This window comes from Tigriopus californicus, chromosome 4 (assembly GCF_007210705.1).
Source record: "Tigriopus californicus strain San Diego chromosome 4, Tcal_SD_v2.1, whole genome shotgun sequence".
NCBI lineage: Eukaryota > Metazoa > Arthropoda > Copepoda > Harpacticoida > Harpacticidae > Tigriopus > Tigriopus californicus.
Genome location: NC_081443.1, coordinates 8,867,494 through 8,889,290, shown reverse-complemented (window position 1 = coordinate 8,889,290; position 21,797 = coordinate 8,867,494). Strand labels below are relative to the sequence as shown.

Sequence of the window (21,797 nt, the reverse complement as noted above, 5' to 3'; positions counted from 1 at the left end):
TTAAGGCGTTTTTATATTTAATTCGCATGTCTTCGAACGGGAATTATTGCATTTCCAATAGGTTTTTAAGGTAGTGTTGCCTCTATTCATCCTCTTCTGGTTCATCGCGATCACAGTCAAAATCACTATCCAATGCTCGGAGCTAGAAGCGGCAAAGCAGCGTCGTTTTCTCAACTTCATCGTAGGACTTGTGATCATTAATCATATGCTTCTAATATTGCAATTGTCTTTTCATCCGGTTGACAATCTGTACACATCCATAACAGTGCAGCGACGATGATTGCTTCTCGTTACAAAGCGGGATATAAATCATGCAGTTATAATAAACAAACATCTAATCCAATCTCCTCGCATGACTGACCCAAGATGACTATCTTTCTGAAGGAATTTTTCAACTCAATTCGAACTCTTCGCCCCTAAAATGGCTGAAGAGGGCAACGAGCTGTGTTTGGGCTTGGAGAAGATGTAGAACACATTCACATCGCCATCGTAATCGGCCGATACCAGGACATAACCCTGTGGAGGGTCGCGCGATGCAGACATTTCTTTGGAGGCCTTCAGGGTTCCACCCGAGGTCCCGGAATTCTCCGACGTCGGTTCTGGGGATTCTTCGTCCGTGTTTCGCTGGATTTGATCCAATATCCTGGGCGGGTTTGGAGCAAACACGGAACAGGTGACCACTGCGTTATGAGCTGGAACGATCAAATATGACATGGTACATGTTATGAGGAGAATAGCAGCCTGAGTCACTGGTTCAATTTGATTTGTGATGGACAAGCCAATCTTTTTACAGTCCTGGATCCTAACTAATTGATGTCCCAAAATATTGTTGAAAAAAGCCACGAGATGTTACTAATCTATCTTCAAAAAATGGCGAGGTCAAATCAGTTTCTTAAAATTTCACCAATAAATGTAGCTCTGACAAGGGCAGACTTGTAAAATAGGACAAATAATTTCGATTTTGCTTCCGCGTGGATATTTTTAAGTTTGGGCCCTTTCACAATTTGACACAAATTGGACCAAAATGTAAAAAAAAATATTTTTCGGCATCAATTAGCTTTAGAGGTAAAAAAATTGCTCTCGACCTCAGCAAAAGATTAGCTAATTTCTATGTCACGCTCGTCAACATCTGAAGATATTCGTATCCGAAGATCCTTGACCAGACTAAAAGGGCTTCCAAAAAATCTCTTGGTTTATGAGCCCCATTGAAAGACACGGGAATTCAACATGTAGGTGTTAAAACCAACATTACAGTAGGAACAAAAAAGTATACGCATGGTCGTGTAAGTCTTGGATAACTCAGACCAGAACTTGGACCAGAATTCAAAAAGGGCGCATGCTTCTAAAAATAAAATCCAGAGTTTGCTTTGCTCGTGGGGGTCGAGAAAATATTAGCTCTTGGGCAATAATCTCAAAATGACGCCAAATATTATCTATTTTCTTTTCAAAAAGACAAAATATTACTTAATATTTTACCTATATTAACATAAAAATATCAAATGTTTTCATTTAAAGTTCAATAGCTTCAGCTGTGAGTTCAAATGGAAGCATACGATTTGGTTAAAAGAAATGAATCAAGGATTAAGAAAGTTAATATTTAGGTAAGGGTTTAACAACTCCCAAAATTAATTTTCAAATCGATGATGTCAATCATCATTCCCTTGCAACGAAAACTATCTATGATACTTACATTTGACGTGGTTTTCCTTTGTTAAAGCCAATGTTAAAACAATTTACAAATTCATCAATGGGTCAAACTTTTGAAAAAGATTGCGGATAATCTTTCAAACATGTTTAGCAGCCTCTTTCAAACTATCAAACAAAACAAACTAAATTTCATTGCTTAATGGCTCATGAATTGGCAGAAAAGCTTTCTCTTTACATACCTGTGCTGTATATTATTGCTTTATTGCTAATTTACATTTTCACCCAACATTTGCTTGATAACTTCAACTAATATTGACCCTGTCTATTTGTGAAATATCAGCGGTCTCTTGTCTATGCCTGGCATGGCGGAAGTAACGAGAATTTTTGCGCACAGTCTGCTCATGTGTAACATCTTCCATATATTTCCTCTGAAATATTACATAAAACTCCCAAAAAGTATAAATGTTGTTTTCCTTTCCAAAAGAACAAAAATATTTTAAAAAATATTTTCTCGACCCTGCTCATGAGTGTGGATCCCGAAAAACATCAGGCAAAGTATCCGAAATAGGGCAAGATTTGACAGCTGGAAATCGATCACGCTCAGCATTACAATTCATTCAGCCCAAAACGTAGAATCCCACACGACTCATGCATATGTTCCTCAGTATTGCCCAACACATCATTAGCCCATTGGTCGGTTACCACATTGGTCCAATGAATGACAATCTTAGTTAGTCCCTCGCTTCTCTCACCTTTTATGGCTTCATAGAAACTATTTCGATCCTTCCTCGAGGTGAGATTGGTCGACTCGTGTTGAGTTCGCCAAAGGAACACACATTGGTTCTCAGATCCACTGGTGACATATTTCCCATCATGACTGAAAGGAAGGCAGAAAGAAAATCTCATCGTTTAGCCACGAGGGAGGGACTGGTCATGGACATCCTCAGAAAACGCTTTGAAATTCCATTGGGAGACAAATCATCCAACTAAAAGAATGCGAGCTCTATTGCCAGGGATCCTTGGTAAAAACTGCTTGGTTGGTATTAAGCAGAGAACGTAGTTCTTCAACCCAGAGATATTAGTAACGCTTCACTAACAGAAGCACACTTGTTCAACTTCCGTGTGAATGTCTACATAAAAAGAGCAAGGACTTCTAACCACAGTCAACGCTCCAATATTCTTAAGTGTTTCTGAAGATCAATTGCGCCAGACGGCACAAACTCAAAGGGCAAATTCTAGGTACTTTGACAATGAACAATCATTCCTAGGCCTAGGGCAACCATAATCCTGAATGAGATCTCCTTTGACCAAATCAATCAACATTATCAAACTGAACCACTCAACTGTGGCACCTCTAGAGTCAGGTTAGATTCCAAGCAACATCATCGAGCCAATCCGGGTTTCCAACAAGACGCTCCGGAACGCCATAAAAGCAAAAACCAATGTGTTCAAATACTTTCTGAACCCAAGCGAATAATATTTTGAAGTATAACGAAGTGATATATCAAAACCATGGCTGGGTGGTTAAACTTCGATCAAGGATAAGACAAATCCCTGTACTCGTTTGGAAGTAAGGCAAGCGAAAAAGACAAAGAACAACCGGGTTAGGAACCGGACTCCATCGGTCTATGCCAAGCAAGGGTCCCTGAGATCAAGTCAGTGCTACGACTCGTTCGCCTGTCTTCACGTATGGTTGGAAGCGTACGTACGTACGTACGTACGTACGGACGTATGTATGTATGGACGGACGGAGGGACGGAGGGACGTACGTACTCGTACCCTCGCACCAGGCCCTGGATTGGCTGACTTCTCCGTGTTTATCCCAGTCCTCGTGGAAACGCCAGAGAAACTGCCCGTGAGTAGGTTAGTAGGATCCCAAATTGTGCAGTGTACAGACGTCCTTAGGATTTCTCTCCCTCCTTCTCCCTCTCTCTCTCCCTCCTTTTTTCCTTTCATTTTCTCTTTCTTTCACCATCAAGATCGGAGCTCCTTCCTTGAGCCAGCTGATCCTCTGAATGAAAAGTGAAATTGTATCCGAGGTTTGGCAGAACTATGCAAAACCCCAATATCCAAGGTTGCAAATTATGTTCGTAAGTGATCGTGAGGGGGACCTTTGACCGTGACCAGCAACGAATCAGTTCTATCCGAAGTGACCAGTGACATCCATCTTGGAGTGAGGGGTGAGGGGTGTGAGAGTGAAGATGGTGGTTCGAGCCCGTGCTTTTGGCCACGATGGCGTGGACACGGACTCTCCCGAGGCCAAATATTCGGGTCGACATAAAGAGCAATTCTCCCTTTGGCAGAAAGGTTGGAGGGAACTGGGTCTTCTGGGGAGCGCCACCTGTCGGATCCTCAAAGGCCGAGGCTCCAACCTTGCGTATCTATTCATTCCCGCGTTGATATCGATCATCTGGCTTATCGTATGCTTGCTCACCGTCAGGAGTCCGAGTCTCTCTTTAGAAGAGAGATTTTCGCAGAAAAACCTAAGGGTGAGAGCTTGACTTGGAACGGAAGTGAAAATGCGAAGGGTAGTACGGAGTAGAGTCAAATAAATCACCTTGATTTGTCTTGGAATTTTAGGAATATTTCGATGTCAAAACCTTTGAGGATGGTATACTTCACGTTGAAACTGTCCATCATGAGCCCATTGAGATTCCAGTGGGCGAAACTGTTCACGCAGTCATTGCTATGCCATTTTTGGATGTGAATCCCCTTGGAGCTACCGAGTAAGTAGATGTTTTCCATCTCATAATGAAGCCAATGATGAAGGTCAGTCTAATGGAATGACCGGGTTTATTTCACTTCCGATGGGGGAGAACGAAAAGCATGACCACGGGAGAAATTGATGTCCTTGAATTCAGAGTGACGAGCAAAGCAGGAAGGAAGGCGAAGTTTGGCCTTGACTTAGAACACGTCGTGTAAGCGCCCTTGAGAAAGGATTATGGTTTCGGCATTACTGCCAATCTTGAAGAGATGCAGCGCATAGAGAGATAAAGAATGAAAAGACAAAAAATTCAATGAAAAGATTGTGATGCAATCCAGACACGCTTCGAGTGCTGCGAGTCAATACGAAGATTATTGTGTTGTACCAACATAACTGAAGCGCCATAACTCGATATGTGGGACGGCAGAGAATGGACTGCCTAGGAAGCATGACATTGCCACCACCATAACGAGTTCATGTGCATGCCATGTGGTAGGAGCTTAGAAGAGATTTCAACGCTCGAACAAACTTTCCCCACATTCCCTCTCCCCATGTCCAACCATTGAACAGATGGGATCCTTCTTGCCGAACCGTCTAGTCATGAAAACATGTTTCATCCTTTTTTTTTTTTTTTTAGATACATTCAGACTCTGGAATGGCTCCTGATTTATTGCACAGTACCATTGACCCTCCACATTATCACCAACACGGACAGTATTCCTTACGTGGAGAGGATCGTGGACCGAGTCAACAAAACCGCCAGCAGCGAGTTCCATGCCCAAATCGTGTCTTTGGCCGACATCATGGAGGAGACTTCGAACAATATTTGTCCCAAGCTGACAGTGTCCGAGGAGTTTTGTGACATCCTCATGGGCAAGATGACCCCTCTCTTGTTCCCATATCTCTTCCCTAAACTGGACCATGCCATATACATTGACCGTGAGATAGTGTTCCAAGACGACATCGGATTCCTCTTCCAAACTTTGAACACTTCGAACAATATTTGTCCCAAGCTGACAGTGTCCGAGGAGTTTTGTGACATCCTCATGGGCAAGATGACCCCACTCTTGTTCCCATATCTCTTCCCTAAACTGGACCATGCCATATACATTGACCGTGAGATAGTGTTCCAAGACGACATCGGATTCCTCTTCCAAACTTTGAACACGATGAAAAAGAAATCAAAAGCTGCCTTGGGCCTAGCCCCCGAGCAGACGAATACCTATATGCGGTCCTTTGCCGGATGGCAAAGAGTCAACCCGACCACGAGGTTGGGTCGCCCACCGCCAGAGGGCAAACCGGGCTACAACCCCTCGCTCATGCTTATGGACTTGGAGAAGCTCCGAGCTAGTGTTCAGTTCAAGACCTACTTCAGTGAGATCCGTTTGAACAAGCTCATGAAGCAGTATCTGTTTCACAGTAGTGCCGATATCCCCTCGTTGGGCGACATCATCAATTTGATGGCGGCTGACAACGAGAATATGTTCTACAACATCGGGTGCGAGTGGAACAGGAACTCTCGTAGTTCAACGGATCTGTTGGACAAAAAGTACAATGTGTGTCCGGGGGTCAATCATATCCGTGCTTGGCACGGCAACCCTGACCAAGAGCGCATCTTGGCGGTGAAGGAGAAGAACATCTCCGTGGGTCGACGGAGGGTGGTGGATGAGGACGAGCTACTAAACATGCCTTGAAGACACAGCCCGCCCATTTCCTTAACAGTCTTACCTGAATGTGGCTCGGATCTGACTGCTATTGTTGGTGTAGCCTTTAAACTTGCAAGTCAAGCTCAAATCTCTCAAGTCATAGATGCGAATGCGGCTGTCGTTCGACGTCACCAGAATCTAAAGAATACAAAGTAGCAGAATTATTTGAAGACGACAAGACTGCCGCGGATTGATTCCATGAAAAGTAGTCATTCTCAACTTGAAGTGCGTCCCAGTAAATATTTCGTGAATGAACGAGCAAATGAAACAACGGTTGAACTGAATGCAGAACCAGTGCGATACTACAAAATAAACTCCATTATCTATGCTAATTCATCCTCAAACTGTACCTTATCCTCCCCGGGCATTGGTTCGATTCCCGTCACTTTTCGTCCCTGTGAGTTTTTGCCTCTCGTTGATCGCACATGAATCATGGTGTAGTACTTGAGCTGGTCCGTACTGTAGAAAATGCATCGCCCATCATAGGTCCCAGCCACTGCGAATTTCCCATTCTAGAAGACGGTCGGACGCAAAAATGTTTACCGACAACTACTCAAGCAGATCCTTGTAACGCCTAGCCGACATGCATTCTCCCTCTCTCTCTCTTGAGTCTCGCTATCCTTGTGCACAAGGTCTTTGTGGGCAAAAGTTGTATTTTTGCCTTTTCAAGGCCAAGTACCTTAGGCGTATCAAGACATATTTTTTTTGAGCCAAGTCGTTTTGCGGCCATAAATCCTCATATTGATCAGTTAAACATGAGCGAGATGGTGTTTACCTATCTCCAATCCACTTTCATTTTTCTCCCCTGGTTTACGACACAACTTCATCTTGCCATCCAAAGGTATCATGTCGCTCAGAGTTCTGCTCTGTTCAAGATCCTGGAATCTCCTTTGGTTCTTCCACTGCACATTGGGATTTGTCGTCCAGGAATTGCTGAGTAACAACGTACCTGTTCGTTCTCCCATGAATCCTTCACATACTGTATCAATTTGATGTGTTCAAAGCCAGGGAAAAAAGCTTCAAGCTAATCAAGAACACATTCCAACTGTTTCAATGACAGGGCCTATTTTCACCTTCAAATGTCCTCAATGCTAATTTCTAACTCTCTCAATATAATTGCTATCAAAACATACGAACGGAGCTGCATAATCAAGAGATGTGTCTGTAACACTTCAAACTATAGAGATATTTGTGGGCAAACATTTTGAATGGATCTTCCTATGATCAAATAAAATTTTGTTCACCTTTATAATTTTATAATGCACTTTCGTTTAAAGTATTAATACTCATTCTATATCTCAATTCATCAAAATCGATATGTTTTACCGTTTAGTGTCGAGTAACTCATTTATAAGTGTTAAGAATATTTGGTTGATATAAGATTTTAATCACGCGATCTGTGTGACTCGTACAAAAAAAAAAACGTATGTTCATTGGATGGGACATTGTTCAACCTGATCATCTACGTCCTTGCCTAAATAAGTTTTTGAGCCCATTTGTTTATGAGCCTCTGGCTGATGAAGAGCAGCACTCTATCGCCTTGGATGAACCAATTCGGCTACTTTCCTCGACTACAAGGCACCGAAACAACTATCTCCTTCATGAATGTGTGTCAGTGAATGGAGGAGCAGAGCTTCTTTGACCTACTGAGACTTGAGAGGCAACCGAAAACGACCATGAAGTTGGCTTTGAGAGAGGAGATTGAGTGACTGACAGAACTGGTCTAGAGGATGTTTTGCGGGAAATCTCCTGAAACCCTCAGATCAGACTAAGATCAACACGTGGTCATTTGTAAGTGGATTAGTGGTGCTTGTACAATTGAAATTGATGACTGATTACGTAAGGTTAAAAAAAAGTCTTAATCATATATAGATACGCTTTTCAGATTGAGGAATACTCATTTTGGTCCATAACACCACGAAAATTTGGATTTAAAAACGCTCTAAGTACGTATTTAAAAAAAAAAAAAGAATTTAAAAAAAATCTACTTGGCCTCACCATTAGATTAGTTCCGCAGATACTTAGCTGGTTTCTGATCCCACTTATGATTTAAAGTATTCTTACCTGTATGAAGTTAGCAGCCGTGATGATTTTCGTGTTTCCATCCACTTCGTTCCATAAGGTGACCTTCTTGTCGGGGATATTCCACAAACGGAGTTTCCCGTCCAAGGATCCGCTCAAGAAAAATTGATCATTCCGGGGGTGAAAGGCTAAAGCCGTGACGAAATCAATGTGTTGAAAGCAGCACAAGCATTCTCGACGAGAGATGTGCCATAGCCGAACGGTTTTGTCCATCGAGGAAGTGAGGATGAAATAGTTCTGGAAAAAAAAAATGTTCAGTAATTTGAAAATTTAAGGTAGAGGAGTTGTTCCCTCTAATGGATCCTGGTCTATCATTTCAGATGTGTACAGTACAGGTGTAGCAATGGTTCTCATTTGGTCTATTCTTTTTTTACTTTTTCTTTTGGTTTGTTTTTTCACGGGCTTTTCTAACCGCTAAAGGGAAAGTAATCCCTAGCACTATTAAAATGAATGGTTATAATTCGTCTGTTTATTACATTTCAATCTTTATATGATATTTGGTCTACCAACGAATTTGAATTGGCAGACCGAGCTAGTCCTTGAATGTAGGGTTGATCTGGAACGCTATTTAAAATTTTGTCCAAGTCTGACTTGAAAGATGCAAACGGTTCAACAATGCTCACGTAATCCCTACAAATATTAGAGGGAAGGAAATTAAACAATGAAGGAGCTCGAGAAAGACGATATTCCACAAAGCCTCACCCCAATTAGCAAGCCCCCCCCCTCTTTCAAAATTGATTCTTCTTTTCGCAGCCCACTTGAAAGCCATGTAATGAAAAAGTTCTTTTGAAGAACAATGTTGAACAATAACTACTGTCTTGTATCATCCTTTTCAATGAAGGCGAAATAAACTTTCTAGTCAAGCAAGCTATAACAATGCAACAAATCATTTGCTACTAAAGTTTACGAACCTTAGACCAACAAATGTCCAGGACGTCCGAGGTGTGGCCTTGATATGAGCAAAAAGGTCGCTCATTGAACACGTGATACCGCTTATCTTCCGTATTAAAGAGAGCATCTTGGTCGGCGATCACATCGTACGAGTTGGTGGGCGAGCTTTTTTGCCCATCTGTGTTGTATCGGGTTCGCATGTCTGCAAATCCAATACTCGTGTTCTTTTATTCCGACCCATTTCATTAGAACTTCCCTCTGGCTTACCCTTGAAGTAGTCGTAAGAGTTCTTAAGCACCCAAATCCTCAAGACTGTGTCTTTTCCAGCTGTTGCCAAGAGTTGGCCGCACTGAGAGAATCTCATGCACCAGATTGGACCCAAGTGCTGAGTAGCTAATTCCTGGGCGAACTGAATGTTCTCGAAGTCGAAGGGACCGCTTTTGTGGGCCTGGATGCGCTTGAACGTTTGGTTTTTACCACCATCCCGAGGCGAATTGATATCCGTGGAGAGCCGACCCAACTTCTCCATGTCCTTGGCTGACGAAGTCGAGGCCAGGGTGTCTTTTTGCTGGGATTTCCGTCTCGTGGCTTCGGAGGCTAGACTTCGAGCAGCATCCGAGGTCTTTTTCAGAGCATCGCCAAATAAACGCTTCATCGTACTGCTACAAAAAAGGATTATGACGGAACATGAACGAACTTTCTAAATACATAGATACTACTTCACTTGGCCTTGATATTCTACCTCTTCTTTTTCTTCGACCCAATCGTGTGTCCACTGACCGAGGACATGAGACTCTCGGAGTCCGAATCCGAGTCTTTTGAGTGCATGTCTCCACTGAAACGAAGAAATAGTCAGTAGGTTTAAAAAAAAAAAAATATTTTGCATTTCAAAGATGCATCCGAATTAGAGCTTATCTCGCTTGTTATACAGACCTGACGTATTCAGAAGTCAGACGCATGATGTGAAGTGATAAGGGGTTAATTGAGGTGGGCAACTGATCCTCTGCCTGCATCAGATCCATTTCTTCTCCCGTGTCAAGATTTTTCACCTTGATCTGTTTCATAATGTCCTGGAAGAAAAGTCCCCTTATGAATGAACAATTGCCACATTCAAAGTTAGAGCCATCACATACGTCTTCTGAATACCGCTGACCAGAATCAGACTTGGTTCTGAGCAACAAACTATTCATCTGGTTCGAAATACTCCCGGGTCCAGACTCCATGGACGATGATGCACCCACACCCATAGAAGAGCGTTTACCCCCTGAGCCCCCTTTGGAACTGCCCAATGATGACCCAGGACCCATTATCCCCACACCGGGTACGGGCATGCCGCCATTTCCACCGGAAGACGATGATCGTCGACCGGCCGATCCCCCCGAACCGGAAATCATGCTTTTGAAGCTTCGCCGGCTACCCATGCTGCCCTTTCGGCCGGATGCGCCTCGTTCAGGCGGATTGATGGTGGATGCCACCACCGTAGGTTGGTCTGAGAACGACGATGAAAGCGGAGGACTGTGAAGGCTGTGATAACCTAAAGAGGGCAATGGAATCATAAGAACATGGATGGAACATAACAGCACACTAATAGTTGAAGCTCAGTTGCTGTGTTTATTGCAAATTCGTAGCAAATTTAACATATTCATAAACATGTAATTTCAAATAAGCTAATTGATGGTAGTTATATTCACTCCTTAGTTATATGGGAATTAATGAGCCTGTTTTCATCAATTTCAGACATCGACTCAGTGGTAAGATTGTTTCTTTTTGGTCTTGAAGGTTGCTTTTAAGTGCATAGCAATAATTTGTCTTGCCCGATAACGATCTCGATCATTATTGTGACTATTGTTAAAGGTCAATTTTTACCCTTATGAAAAAAGCTGTCGACAGACGGCGAGAAAATGAACTCACTTTCTTCACGAGATATTTTGGGTGGGTAAAACTTAGAAATCGCCCCACTGGTCGGGCTCAATTCGTCGATTGCACCCGGTGTGGTCGGTAATCTTGAACCCAAATCTTCATGCGAAAATCTCGCTGCTCGAGATTCCTCGTTATCCTAGAATAAAAGCAGATTTGTGTTGCCTCTTATTCCGGTAACATAATGCAGTGTTCGTTCATTCGTTTATAATGAATATTATGCTTGATGCATCAACGAGCGAACCAACGACCAAGTTCTAATCTCCAAGGACCGTAGTTTGGTCATTCATGATTTGCTATCATGTAGATTTTTCTACACGTGAATAGCAACACTTAACATTAGATGCCGTTAAATTAGATCTTAGTCCCAAGCATATCAAACAAGACAGGATTCATGCAAGACACCATGATACATTAACTCACAACATGGTACGCAAATTCATTCCACTCAAAACAATCATTCAATTTCTTCAGTCGAGCCTTTAGGTATATTAAGAAATTGAATCGTTCATTCTCCGCCAAAGATTCGAAAAGTAGCTTAAAGCTGAAACTATTACGCCAATATCGTACAAAATATATTTCAATGCACCTGGTGGAAGTTGGAAACAACATTGTTTTTAGGCAAGCTACATTTCTCTTTTTACAAAGTTCATTAAATCTAACGAAACAACTTCAGAACAACACAACGAAGAAAAGTACTCATAATGATTTTAAAAAAACTGAAGACTTTGAACTGAAATTTTGAACAGAGATTGGTGAGTCATTTTTAATTAATTTTTGTTTCAGTAGTGTCCATAATGAATACCACAATCGCTAATGGCATGGGGTCAGATGTTGAAGACACCGATCACAACAGGACTGCACCTTCTCCTCTAGAACTGTGGGAAATGCATCAATAAGGGCCTGGATACTTTTATGAACTTTGGTGCAAGCCCCAGCCTCAAATATGATCACGTGCAATAGTTCATGCTTGAGAGGTTTGACGGAGGCCTTATTGATGCATCATGGACCAGTATTCCAGAGGAGAAAGTGTGATCCTGCTGTGATCAGTTTCTCCAAGGTCTGCCATCAGAAATTGGGACGCTCATCGGGAAACTTATTGAAGCAAAGTTGAGTTGAATATGTTGCACCATTTTTTTCAAAAACTCAGCTTAATGTATGTCGTATTTTTCTTTGTTCGCATATTCACAAGTTATATTGTAAACAATAACAAATGTATGATTCAATCAAAAATTGGGTCAGCGAAATGAACGGTGTACCATGTCGTATCATACTCGAACGAAGTCCTTGAATCAAGAGACAAAAAAAGAAACCGAACTATTTCCGAGGTTTAGACGTAAGTAGATCCCCCCAAAAAATATAAACATGAATGTCTTTTTCAAAATAAACCAATGAAATACTGCAATTGTTAATTAGATTTTATCCCTTTATCTCCTTTTCCCGCAACATTCCAAACATTCGCATAATCTAGTATTTCTCACGGAGTTTTTTCCTGGCTTAATCCTCTCACCTCAGGTCATTACGCAAACTTCGTTCCTGTCACATTGACGAGTCAGCAAGAGGAATCCAAATGAGAAAAACACTCCGGAAACGCTCTGGTGTGGTGAACAATTGTTTCAAGAAAAAACCAATAACATGCAACACTACATCAACAAACATGATACTAGACCCCCTTTTTATACATAACCCCTCAGGCAAGAACCCAACCACTACAAATCATGACGTAAACTATAGGAACATATTCCTACTACCAACATACCGAAAGGCTATCTACACATGAGAACGGTGGTAAAAAAGGCCTAGATTTCGGGTATGAAAGGTTTACCTGTGGTCGAACAACATACTGACCGCGCATGGCGGCCAAAAGGCTCAATGAATTTTGATGTTGCTGTTGTTGATGTTGTTGCTGCTGCTGTTGTTGTTGCTGTTGAAGTAGTTGTTGACGCAAAAGCGAATTCTCAAAGTCTCTGGTCAGAGATTCAACCGTGCTGGCTGGACTGGGCAGCACGTGAGGGGCGTGGTGAGCTGCCTGCAACAATGGCTTGCTGCCTCTTTCTTCAGTGGGAGTGTTACCGCCGGGCAGTCTTGTGGTGGGCGTGGAGGTGATTAGCGTCGATGGACGTATTATGGGTGAGAGTGCAGGTGAGTCGTTGTTCTCATGGATGAAGGGCGGATCCGCCGAAGGAATGGAATGGGGGCGTAGGAGAAGGTGTTGGCGGTTGGGTGGTGAGGGATTAGAAGGAGGTGGTTCAATCGATGTTGGTGATAAAAACTAAAAAGAGGGGTAAGGGGGGAATGAGGAACCGGGTGAAATATTTAGGAAAGTGGAACGGAAATAAACGAAGGAAATAAGTAACACAAAAACAAAGGACAACAGACATTAGGTTAATAAAGGAACGTGACTCAATTGACGTCTACAAACACTCATCATCCCTTTCAAACGATTGAAGAAGAATCAGACAAATACGGCAAGGCCCCAAGATAGCTGATTTGTTTTTTTTTTCATTTCCTTGTCACACAGCCATGAACAAGATTGATTATTAAGCGGTTTTTTGTGGTTATATCAAAAAATATTTGTAGCAAATGTAAGTCCGAGTAGCACTGCGAATTAGTCATAAGTGTGTGAGTGATTGTATAAATGCTCGAAACGATTCAGTAGGCCAATCACCTCGGCTCAATGGATAGCCCACGCCAAATTCAGTCACGATCATCATTATCATCATGACATTTGAAATGCTCATAAAATGTGCGTCCGAACGTGACAAAATGGCAAGCGGTTCACCGGAAGTCGTGACCTTCCACGTGGGCCAGATAGAAAATATATGAATAAAGGCCCATATTGAAAAGAAATAAGCAGAGCAGACCTCCGAAGATGATCACAGTGATGTGATTGTAACAAAACCTACGGCTTCTCGTGAAACAAGAAGACCGGATAAGACCCCGCCGCTCCAAAAGAGCCGGATCAAAGGCCGCGCTCAAATCAGGGATAGTCGGGATTTGAGTGTAGGAGTTCGTGGGGGAAACCAAAGACAACTGAAGGGTGAAGGGAGGATGATTCGAATTCGGACCACCAGGGGACGTGTCGTACCCGGAGGAAGTGGGAACGTGATTGGGCGTGACGTAAGCCGGAGGAGGGAGTGATTGTGGGCGTGTTTCATCGTTCACTTGGAGCAAGGGCAGTGTGCTGGAGGTCGTGCACGGGGACTGGAGCTGGTGGGTTGGGGGATCAGGTTATTATTGAGCGACGACAGATTGGGGCAGGAGGGTCGAACAAGCACAAAAGTGAATCAAAGAGAGCGAGGAAAAGAGAGAGAGAGAGAGACAAGAGAAAAAGAGAAAGGGAACAATGAAAAACGGGGTTGATGATCATAATCACGAGAGATGATAAAAAGGATGGTGTGAGAAAAAGACAACGAGAAAGCGAATTCTAATTGATCACACCCGACGGGGATGAGAGAAGGAGCTATTTTTGATTATCATTGTTCAAAGAAAAGACAAATGTTTACTAGCAGGTGGAGGACAGTCGTCCCAAAATATAGTTTTCAATCAAGTAAAAGTTTTGTATCAAACTCCTGTGCATTAGTTCTTATTTGTTTTGCCGCCGTTTTTCTGCATTTTCTTTTTTTTCTAAAGCCTTCTCATCCAAAAATGCCTCGTTCAGTCTTTATTTTTGTGCAAAAGGCAAGATATCGCTTGAATTGCCGGTATATTTCGTGAAACCCCATTTGGCAGAGGTATTAAAAGAATGGTTGTTCGTTCTACAGACTCGTGCCTTTGATGTGTCAGTGCATGTGGGCGTGGCGACTGACTTTAGTTTGTTCATTTTGCTGTCACACTTCGTACAGTGCTCTCAACTTTATCGGTTTAATATATTACTTGATTGAATTATGAACTACACATTAGTCTCGAAAATCGTTATTGGGACATGGCCAGAAATAAGGGTAAAAAAAAGGTTCAAACACTAGATTTGTCCAATCAAATGAGGGTGCCTTGAGGAGTCGAAAAGAGGTATTGTCACAGAGAGGGTCTTAATTCAAAGACTCGACTTACTTGTGATAAGCTTTGTCTTTTCTTCCGAGGAGGTCGCGAAGGTGCGGAGGCCGAAAACTCATCCGACACTTTGGAAACCGTGGCCGTCGAGGACGAGGAGGATAAAGGTTTCGTCGAGGAACCCGCAGAGGCTGAAAAGTCCGCCTGGATACTCGAGACTATATCAGGTACAACTACACTGGACTTGGAATGCACCAACGTGGTATCCTCCTTCAATCCATCCCGGCACGACGTCGAGGCTAAATGCATTGCTAAAGATTCCTGAAAATCCCGGGGCCGAACAAAAAGAGAAAAGTGAGGCTGAAAGGCTATAAATTCCACGAGGGTCCTCTCCGCAAAAAAGGGAATTGCTACCTACCTCTTCTGCCCTATTGGAGGCCTCTCGGGATATCGCACCCATATCACTCGCATAAATCCGACCGGACCTCGTCTCTGATGCAGTAGACCGAGTGTCGGGCTCAATCACTTTGAACGGATGAGACTTTTGCTCGACGTAGACCCCTGTTAAAAGGATCAGAAACTTCTGCATTATGAGCGACCCAAGAACGGTAGGGATTAGGACTGGGATCTTACCATCGACAGACGATTCGGTGGAGCCTTCGACGAGACTTTCATCATCACGCATGGCTGCAGCACTGCTTGGGATATCCTCGTCATCTCCAAAATCGGAATAGTCATCCCGGTCTTCTTGTTGAAGTTTCTGGAGGCGAGCTAACCGTCGACGTCGCTCGGCGTCAGTCTAAATAAAGCATATCAATCTATATTTGAGAGTGTGCTCCATTTTGACATAAAAGTAGATGAGTGTGTGACACGCAATCCTAGACTGTTATGGTCGACGGGGTCTTTCAGTCAAGTTCAGAAAGACCTTTTCATTCCGAGCATATCCCTAGAGTTTATTTCAGCAGCAGTCTGTTCCAATTGCAAAAAAGTAGCTTTGACGCTCTGAGTGGACCAATTCAGGGTTGATAACGAACAGTCAAGAACCGAGATTCGCCCCCCTTTTTCATTTCAAGCGTGTTTCCGGTTAATTTTCCTCTTGTCGCCAAGTGAATGGTATCTAAAATAGAGATCTCCTTCCTCTGTCTTATGAGAAGATTTAGTTCCCAAAACGAGTGATTAGATAGGCAATGCTTTGACATGTTGATAAAAACTTCTGGAGCATCTTAAATAACTATTTTCTTAAATAGCTAGACATATGATTTCAATTATGTACGTCCAAAAATCCCAAAGCTAAAATAATCCTAGAAAAAAAATCTTCAACACTAAGTTCATGTCCTTTCCACTTTTATATATTTCTTTGTGGAAGCTGTCATTCACAATGTAGAGAGTGCTTACTAAATACAGGGTGTTATAACAAAAAGGTCTGTTTTAGTATTTCTGATTATTTGTCGCTGTAATTTCGTAGCAGGTAGTAATGAGAAAAAACAACCTGGTACAAAATCTAAAAGGAGTGAAATAATCCAGTAACTCTTTTCAATCTGTTTAGTATTATTGATGGCCTCAGTACGAACTTAGATGAGGCACAGACACAACAATTTACTCCCGCCTGTATTCTTCATTGGGGGAGGTTTTGCACAAAGCAAAATTCAACTTTTTGTTGCATAAATTAACAACTATTTCTTCAAAGCTTTTTTGGATAGGTCAAACAATGATGTGGGTGAAATCATATTACAAGAAAGACATTTTTGCTCGAGCACCCTGTACATACAACTCAGGAAAATATTAAACCAACTACAATGAGTGGTTATCTTTAGAAGTCTTGTGTTCTCTTTTTCAGTAGCGTAACGTATTTCTGATAAAATCCTCTTAAAAAAAGAGTAGCCGTAGCCGGAAACCATTCGTTTCGGTTCCTCTAGCAAACCATAAGGCCACCTTCCCTTCGAACAGATCCTCTTCTTCTGTCTCGTCGACCTTTTCAATCAACTTGAATTGACATCGATCTTTATCTGCTGACCTTGGATTGGATTCGCTCCTTTCTCCTCGGGAATCCTTTTTCTTTACCAACAATCCAGCACAGCCAACAATGGTCTAGGAACACAAAACCCACTTGGAGAGGAGCCAACCATGCTCAACACAGTTCAATTAAGAAAAAAGCCCATTCCTCCTTGTAAGTACAGTACGCTGTAAAACTTGGGTGATAAAAGCACTTAAATCGAAGATACCTGCACTACATTATTGCACTCTCTTTTTCTGGTGTATGCTCTAGAAGTCCTTCAGCTTAATGTCAACTTTCGTAATAAAAAAACAAAAACAATAAAACGGCATTTTTCCTTCTCTCGTAGCTAATCAGGTGGCAAATGAACTTGCCACCTTGGGAACATATCTCGTACAAAACAAATGTGCCTGAAAATGAAGGTGCTAGGCACAAAAGTACGTACACCCACCCACCAACGAGGGAATGGTCGAGATCTGCTTCTTTACCTTGGATATCTCTTCAAGCTCGCGGGCAATCTCTTCGGGTAGCACCATGGGGTTGTTGGAACTGCTGCTGAAATTTGGAAGAGCAGGTTTCGATCCAGGGTAAGTATTGGAGTTTGGAACGGACGATGAAAACGACGATTTCCTTTTGGCAGCACCATCGAATGTCATTTCCTTGGAAGAAGACGGGGACCCGGACGTGATGGTAATGATGGGACCTGTCAAGCCTAGACCTCGCTTCAGAGAGGATCCTCTTGATATCCGAAAATAGAAAAAAAAGGAACAGATTCACACGAGGGCCAAGAGGTGACGAGCACAAGATACACAGGTTTTTAACAAGGTCACAACTTTTCAGGCTCTTCAGATCATTTTATAATGCTCTAGAGAATGAAATATGAAGGTCGTTTGACATAGATACTAACTTTCAAGGGTCGGTAGACAGACTCGAGAATGAATGAGTGCCAGAGCAGTCACCCTGAACTGACATCACGGACCATTCATTCTTACTCCCGTCTTTTGGTCCCTTTTTTTCTACCAACCCTTGAGCTTAGCCACTCGCTGCTTTATTCCTCATTGTTCCGCGTTCTAAAAGATGAGGCAAGGACGATCGTTCTCCCTCCCTCCTTCCCTCCCTGCGCTCCAAAAAGGATCCTAAAGCGGGCAAAATCATAATGCCTTGTAGTGCAAACGCAATTTATTGTGCCTACAACACGAGGAGCACATGAATGCTCGACCTTGGAGACTCGTCTAACGACCTCTAAACACACAGCACGTACTCGTTTGGAACCCACCAGAGTTGACTCAATTCGAAATGGATCACCCTAATTGTGCTCCCTTGAAAAGCGGACAAAACAAGTGAGGGAGAGAGTAAGCTCTCTTGATTTGACAGCAAAGCTCTTAAAACCCCTATTCAAAAGGGAAAGACTGGAATCTACACAGTATTTATTTCAGCGCTAGTTCCCCAGGGAACCAAAGAAGAACGAAAGTGCTTGGTTCCTGTGTTGTCTGGAGATTACTGTAGTTTTAATCATTCTGGGAGTTGAGAGTCCTACTGCGCCCAATAAATGACCTTGATTTTTTCCCATTGACCATGAAAATTTTGCAAACCGTTGGCCCTATTGCACAGCTTGAGAACGTCCCAGAATGAGGCTAAAACATGTTACATGACATCTCAATAATGGTCTAAGTAGTCCAAACAAAAGTAACTTCGTTGTAGAATTATGCTCATCAGATCTGTTTTATTTTCAAGGCTCGCAATGGACCGGGCGTCTGCTATTCAGCCGTCCTTGAACAAGCAACGTTGTATTATCAGCCCAACTTAAGTCAATGCTAGTGCCAAAACGATGTCTTGCTCAAAACGAATAATAAGTAGCTCATGGATCCTTTCTTTTTCCACGGAGCATCTTCGGAATACACCAGACTTTAAAACTAGACAGTACGACAAAATCAAATAACCATTCAAATACAAACATGTTCAAACTTTGACTATGACTTGAAACGACCATGTCAAAACTTGTAATGCATCAGCTCTTGCCGCGGAGTTTTGCTTATAATCCCAGTTGTTGTTGCTACTTTATTCCTTTCAAAAACATGTCTACATAGTTATAGAAAAAGCGAATAACAATGAGCAACTACTCGTAGTTTGAGCAACATTTTTTTCTTTTCACGAAAGGAGCTTTTATAGATTAGATTTACAGAGGAAGCACTGTAGCAAAAGAACGTTGAGGTGATAAGCTTGGGATTTGCTGATATGATATTGATAATGAGGGCTTCACTTCAATGTCAAATTTAAGAGCTGGTCAAACCAAACCTATTTACTGACGTATGATTAATAAATTTGCGTTTTCCTTGGAAACTACAAAATGTGCTAAAAGCGACTCGACCAAATCAATGTATGGGTGGTGTGGACCACGTTCTGAAAGGGCTCTTTTTAAATCTATATCCATGAATCTAATTACATGCTTCCAATGCTGGCTTTGCAATAATTGTCCTGCAGGGCATGTATTGGAGATACTTTTCCGATTGTATAATTAAGTAACTATACCCAAAGAGAACAAAATCGATACATGGCATCAATGTGCACACATCAATAGTATGGATTATAATGGAGTACTGTCTGTGGAAAAACAGAAAAGCCTCACACTACACATGTGGAACCTCTCTGAGAAAATTGATTATTTGCCATCTTGTCCTTTCCTTAAAGAAAAATCAAAACAGAAGTCGACATCTGTTGGTCTTTCGAACAAGTTCCAATCTGGTTCCCAATGATGCCCACTCCATGGCTCAGTTCCCCTTGTATTACTCGCATTCTATGAGGGGTACAACCAAATACATTCCTTGTCTTCCGAACCAATCCGAGATGCAGTTCCCTTGGCACATCCCAAGATCCGTAAGCTACCACTAGAACGTGAAGATTGGAACACACCGTGTTCCAACTTCATTACGCAAAGAACATCGCTCGGGGGAAATCTTGTCTCCCACATGACAACAAGGAGTTAGTTCACTCCACTTATAGATATCAATCTCAAACATCCATTATGTCGCAGACATGACTGCTCATGTCCAAAGTTCAGGCTCTGGGTCTTTAACATCAATGCTCATAAGGCTCTTTCAAAGACGGCTATTCTCATAAACATGAGGTCGATGATTTTCCTCTCGTTGATACGAGTACTTGACTGCGAGCTAAGAGATCTATCTATACTCGGGGAAGCGAAGTATGATGTATCTATTGCATGACACTCCCATCAGACCCAAGAAAAAACATACATACACCCAGCATCATCTTTCTTTCTAAATAGATAGAACCCAAAGATAGAAAGCTCCTTAGAGCGAGAGGGGGGAAAAGGAGAAAGAGGCAAATAAAGAAGGGGACTTTTTGGCCTTGTAGTTTATACAACCACTGTCGACAATGGCAGAACAACGGCTACCACAATCTGAGAAGAAAACAAGGGTCTTGAGAACACGGTAGTTGTAACTTGGTTTAGAGCCCAAAGACTATGCCACTGAGTACCATCGGCCACGTGGGGCACGGTTTTGAAAAGAAAATTGGAATAGACCGAAAATATAAACGCAACCATCGGAGCATGAAGGACTACACTCGGAAAAAAGAATGAGTTGTCATCACGCAAAGGCCGAGAAAACAGGACTTCTTTTTAGGGACGAACCGAGTTGGTTCAACTATATCGAAAACTAACTTTCTCCGCCAACTTCGAGCTGGTCCAGACCTTAAGTTATTCAGAACATGACATGGGCTTAGGGCTAATCCTGACCAGGACAGAAAATTGAAGATTATAAAGGTGACCGGGGAGGGACATGCCTCCCAAAATGGCGGCCAAGGCATGCAATGCTCACCTGGACTTCCGACCCGGGGTTTGATCCATGGCATCATAGAACTCGTCCGAGGACGAGGATCCGCTCTCAACCCTTAGGTCTCGAGCATGACCCGCCTCCACGTCCTCAGACATGCCCAAGGGCCTGCCCGACGACGATGATGACATAACACGTCACCGCCTAGCTAGTAGCACCTCATGTTTAGGGCGTGGCCAGACTGTTGTGGGTTGTTGACACACACCACTCTCACTCCTTGTTTGGGTTCCCTCATCGCCTCGACGTCATCATCGACCTCCTCAATCCTCAGGCAACTGACACGCAGACCAAGGAGAAGAGACCTTCAGACCACACCAAACAGAGAGGCAACCAAAGGACCAAAGGACAATGCGAGAAGATGAAGGCACCCAATAATCCTAGAAAAGGACGCGCTCGGAGCCTTGGGAAGTAAACCGCGCTGATCCCGCCTGTTTCTGTTATCGCGTGCTGATCACTTGCAATTCTACCCCCCTGTATAACGGTGTGCCACAGGTCACACCACTTTTGGGGATTGGGCGGCCTCCTCGTCAAGTTGGCCTACACAAATATGAACCACACACAAACCCCGAATCTAGCTGGAACAGCAGATCAACTCAAGTTCTGCCCAATCCTAGACAGCTGACCCCATCGAGAGGAAGAAGGAAAACGTCCGGAATCTGTTCCAAAACGGACCGACACAAGGGAAACGACGAGAACGGTCGGTTAGGCAGCCTTTATGTGCGCTCGCTGGCCCGAAAAAGATGGCCACCGTTCGTTGGTGGGCGAACACTTGAGCCAGAAGCGGATGATGAAAGGCCGGCCCAAAATTCCGACACCCGAAAGGAAAGACGACGGCCTAGAGAGAGAAGGCTGTTATGGATGGACGGACTCTCAAGTCACAAGAGATCTATTGAGTATAGTGAATGGAAAACAACACGCCCGTTTTGCGAATACGCAATTTCATACCAACGATCCCGAAACCTTGAATTCTACAAATGATGAATTTGCAGTGTTCTGACGAGTATCGAATTGCCAAA

General features: G+C 42.9%; 2 protein-coding genes and 1 long non-coding RNA gene across 5 annotated transcripts; 2 read left to right on the top strand and 1 right to left on the bottom strand.

Moving 5' to 3' along the window:
• On the bottom strand, positions 1 to 21,669 carry LOC131879505 (WD repeat-containing protein 44-like). 3 transcript variants are annotated; one of them, XM_059225855.1, is made up of 17 exons: positions 20,767 to 21,669; positions 17,419 to 17,668; positions 15,571 to 15,736; positions 15,356 to 15,498; positions 14,998 to 15,258; positions 12,773 to 13,219; positions 10,942 to 11,086; positions 10,164 to 10,564; positions 9,964 to 10,100; positions 9,773 to 9,865; positions 9,298 to 9,689; positions 9,051 to 9,232; positions 8,122 to 8,376; positions 6,408 to 6,569; positions 6,080 to 6,195; positions 2,400 to 2,524; positions 1 to 692 (listed from the first exon to the last, which is right to left on the bottom strand). In XM_059225855.1, exons 1-17 carry the CDS (start codon positions 20,910 to 20,912, stop codon positions 397 to 399), a joined length of 3,717 nt encoding a protein of 1,238 aa, XP_059081838.1. In that variant the 5' UTR covers positions 20,913 to 21,669; the 3' UTR covers positions 1 to 396. The 3 variants fall into 3 exon arrangements, with proteins under 3 accessions (XP_059081838.1, XP_059081837.1, XP_059081839.1); XM_059225854.1 differs by having other exon boundaries at positions 9,298 to 9,692; positions 20,767 to 21,666; XM_059225856.1 differs by lacking the exon at positions 12,773 to 13,219 and having other exon boundaries at positions 9,298 to 9,692; positions 20,767 to 21,667.
• On the top strand, positions 3,446 to 6,410 carry LOC131879510 (uncharacterized). The gene is made up of 3 exons (XM_059225860.1): positions 3,446 to 4,136; positions 4,228 to 4,373; positions 4,989 to 6,410. Exons 1-3 carry the CDS (start codon positions 3,849 to 3,851, stop codon positions 6,043 to 6,045), a joined length of 1,491 nt encoding a protein of 496 aa, XP_059081843.1. The 5' UTR covers positions 3,446 to 3,848; the 3' UTR covers positions 6,046 to 6,410.
• Positions 17,839 to 19,055, top strand: LOC131879513 (uncharacterized). The gene is made up of 2 exons (XR_009373163.1): positions 17,839 to 18,270; positions 18,665 to 19,055. It is a non-coding gene; the product is annotated as an uncharacterized LOC131879513 (long non-coding RNA).
• Positions 21,670 to 21,797: the final 128 nt, after the last annotated feature.

Bases quoted from the DNA above. Each gene is read 5' to 3' on its own strand.
- LOC131879510 (XM_059225860.1), top strand. From the start codon at position 3,849: ATGGTGGTTCGAGCCCGTGCTTTTGGCCACGATGGCGTGGACACGGAC. The intron at 4,137-4,227 runs GTGAGAGCTTGA...TTGGAATTTTAG, and splicing joins TTTCGCAGAAAAACCTAAGG to GAATATTTCGATGTCAAAAC. The intron at 4,374-4,988 runs GTAAGTAGATGT...TTTTTTTTTTAG, and splicing joins AATCCCCTTGGAGCTACCGA to ATACATTCAGACTCTGGAAT.
- LOC131879505 (XM_059225854.1), bottom strand. From the start codon at position 20,912: ATGTCATCATCGTCGTCGGGCAGGCCCTTGGGCATGTCTGAGGACGTG. The intron at 11,087-12,772 runs GTAAACCTTTCA...CTTTTATTCTAG, and splicing joins AGTATGTTGTTCGACCACAG to GATAACGAGGAATCTCGAGC. The intron at 10,565-10,941 runs GTGAGTTCATTT...TGCCCTCTTTAG, and splicing joins CAAAATATCTCGTGAAGAAA to GTTATCACAGCCTTCACAGT.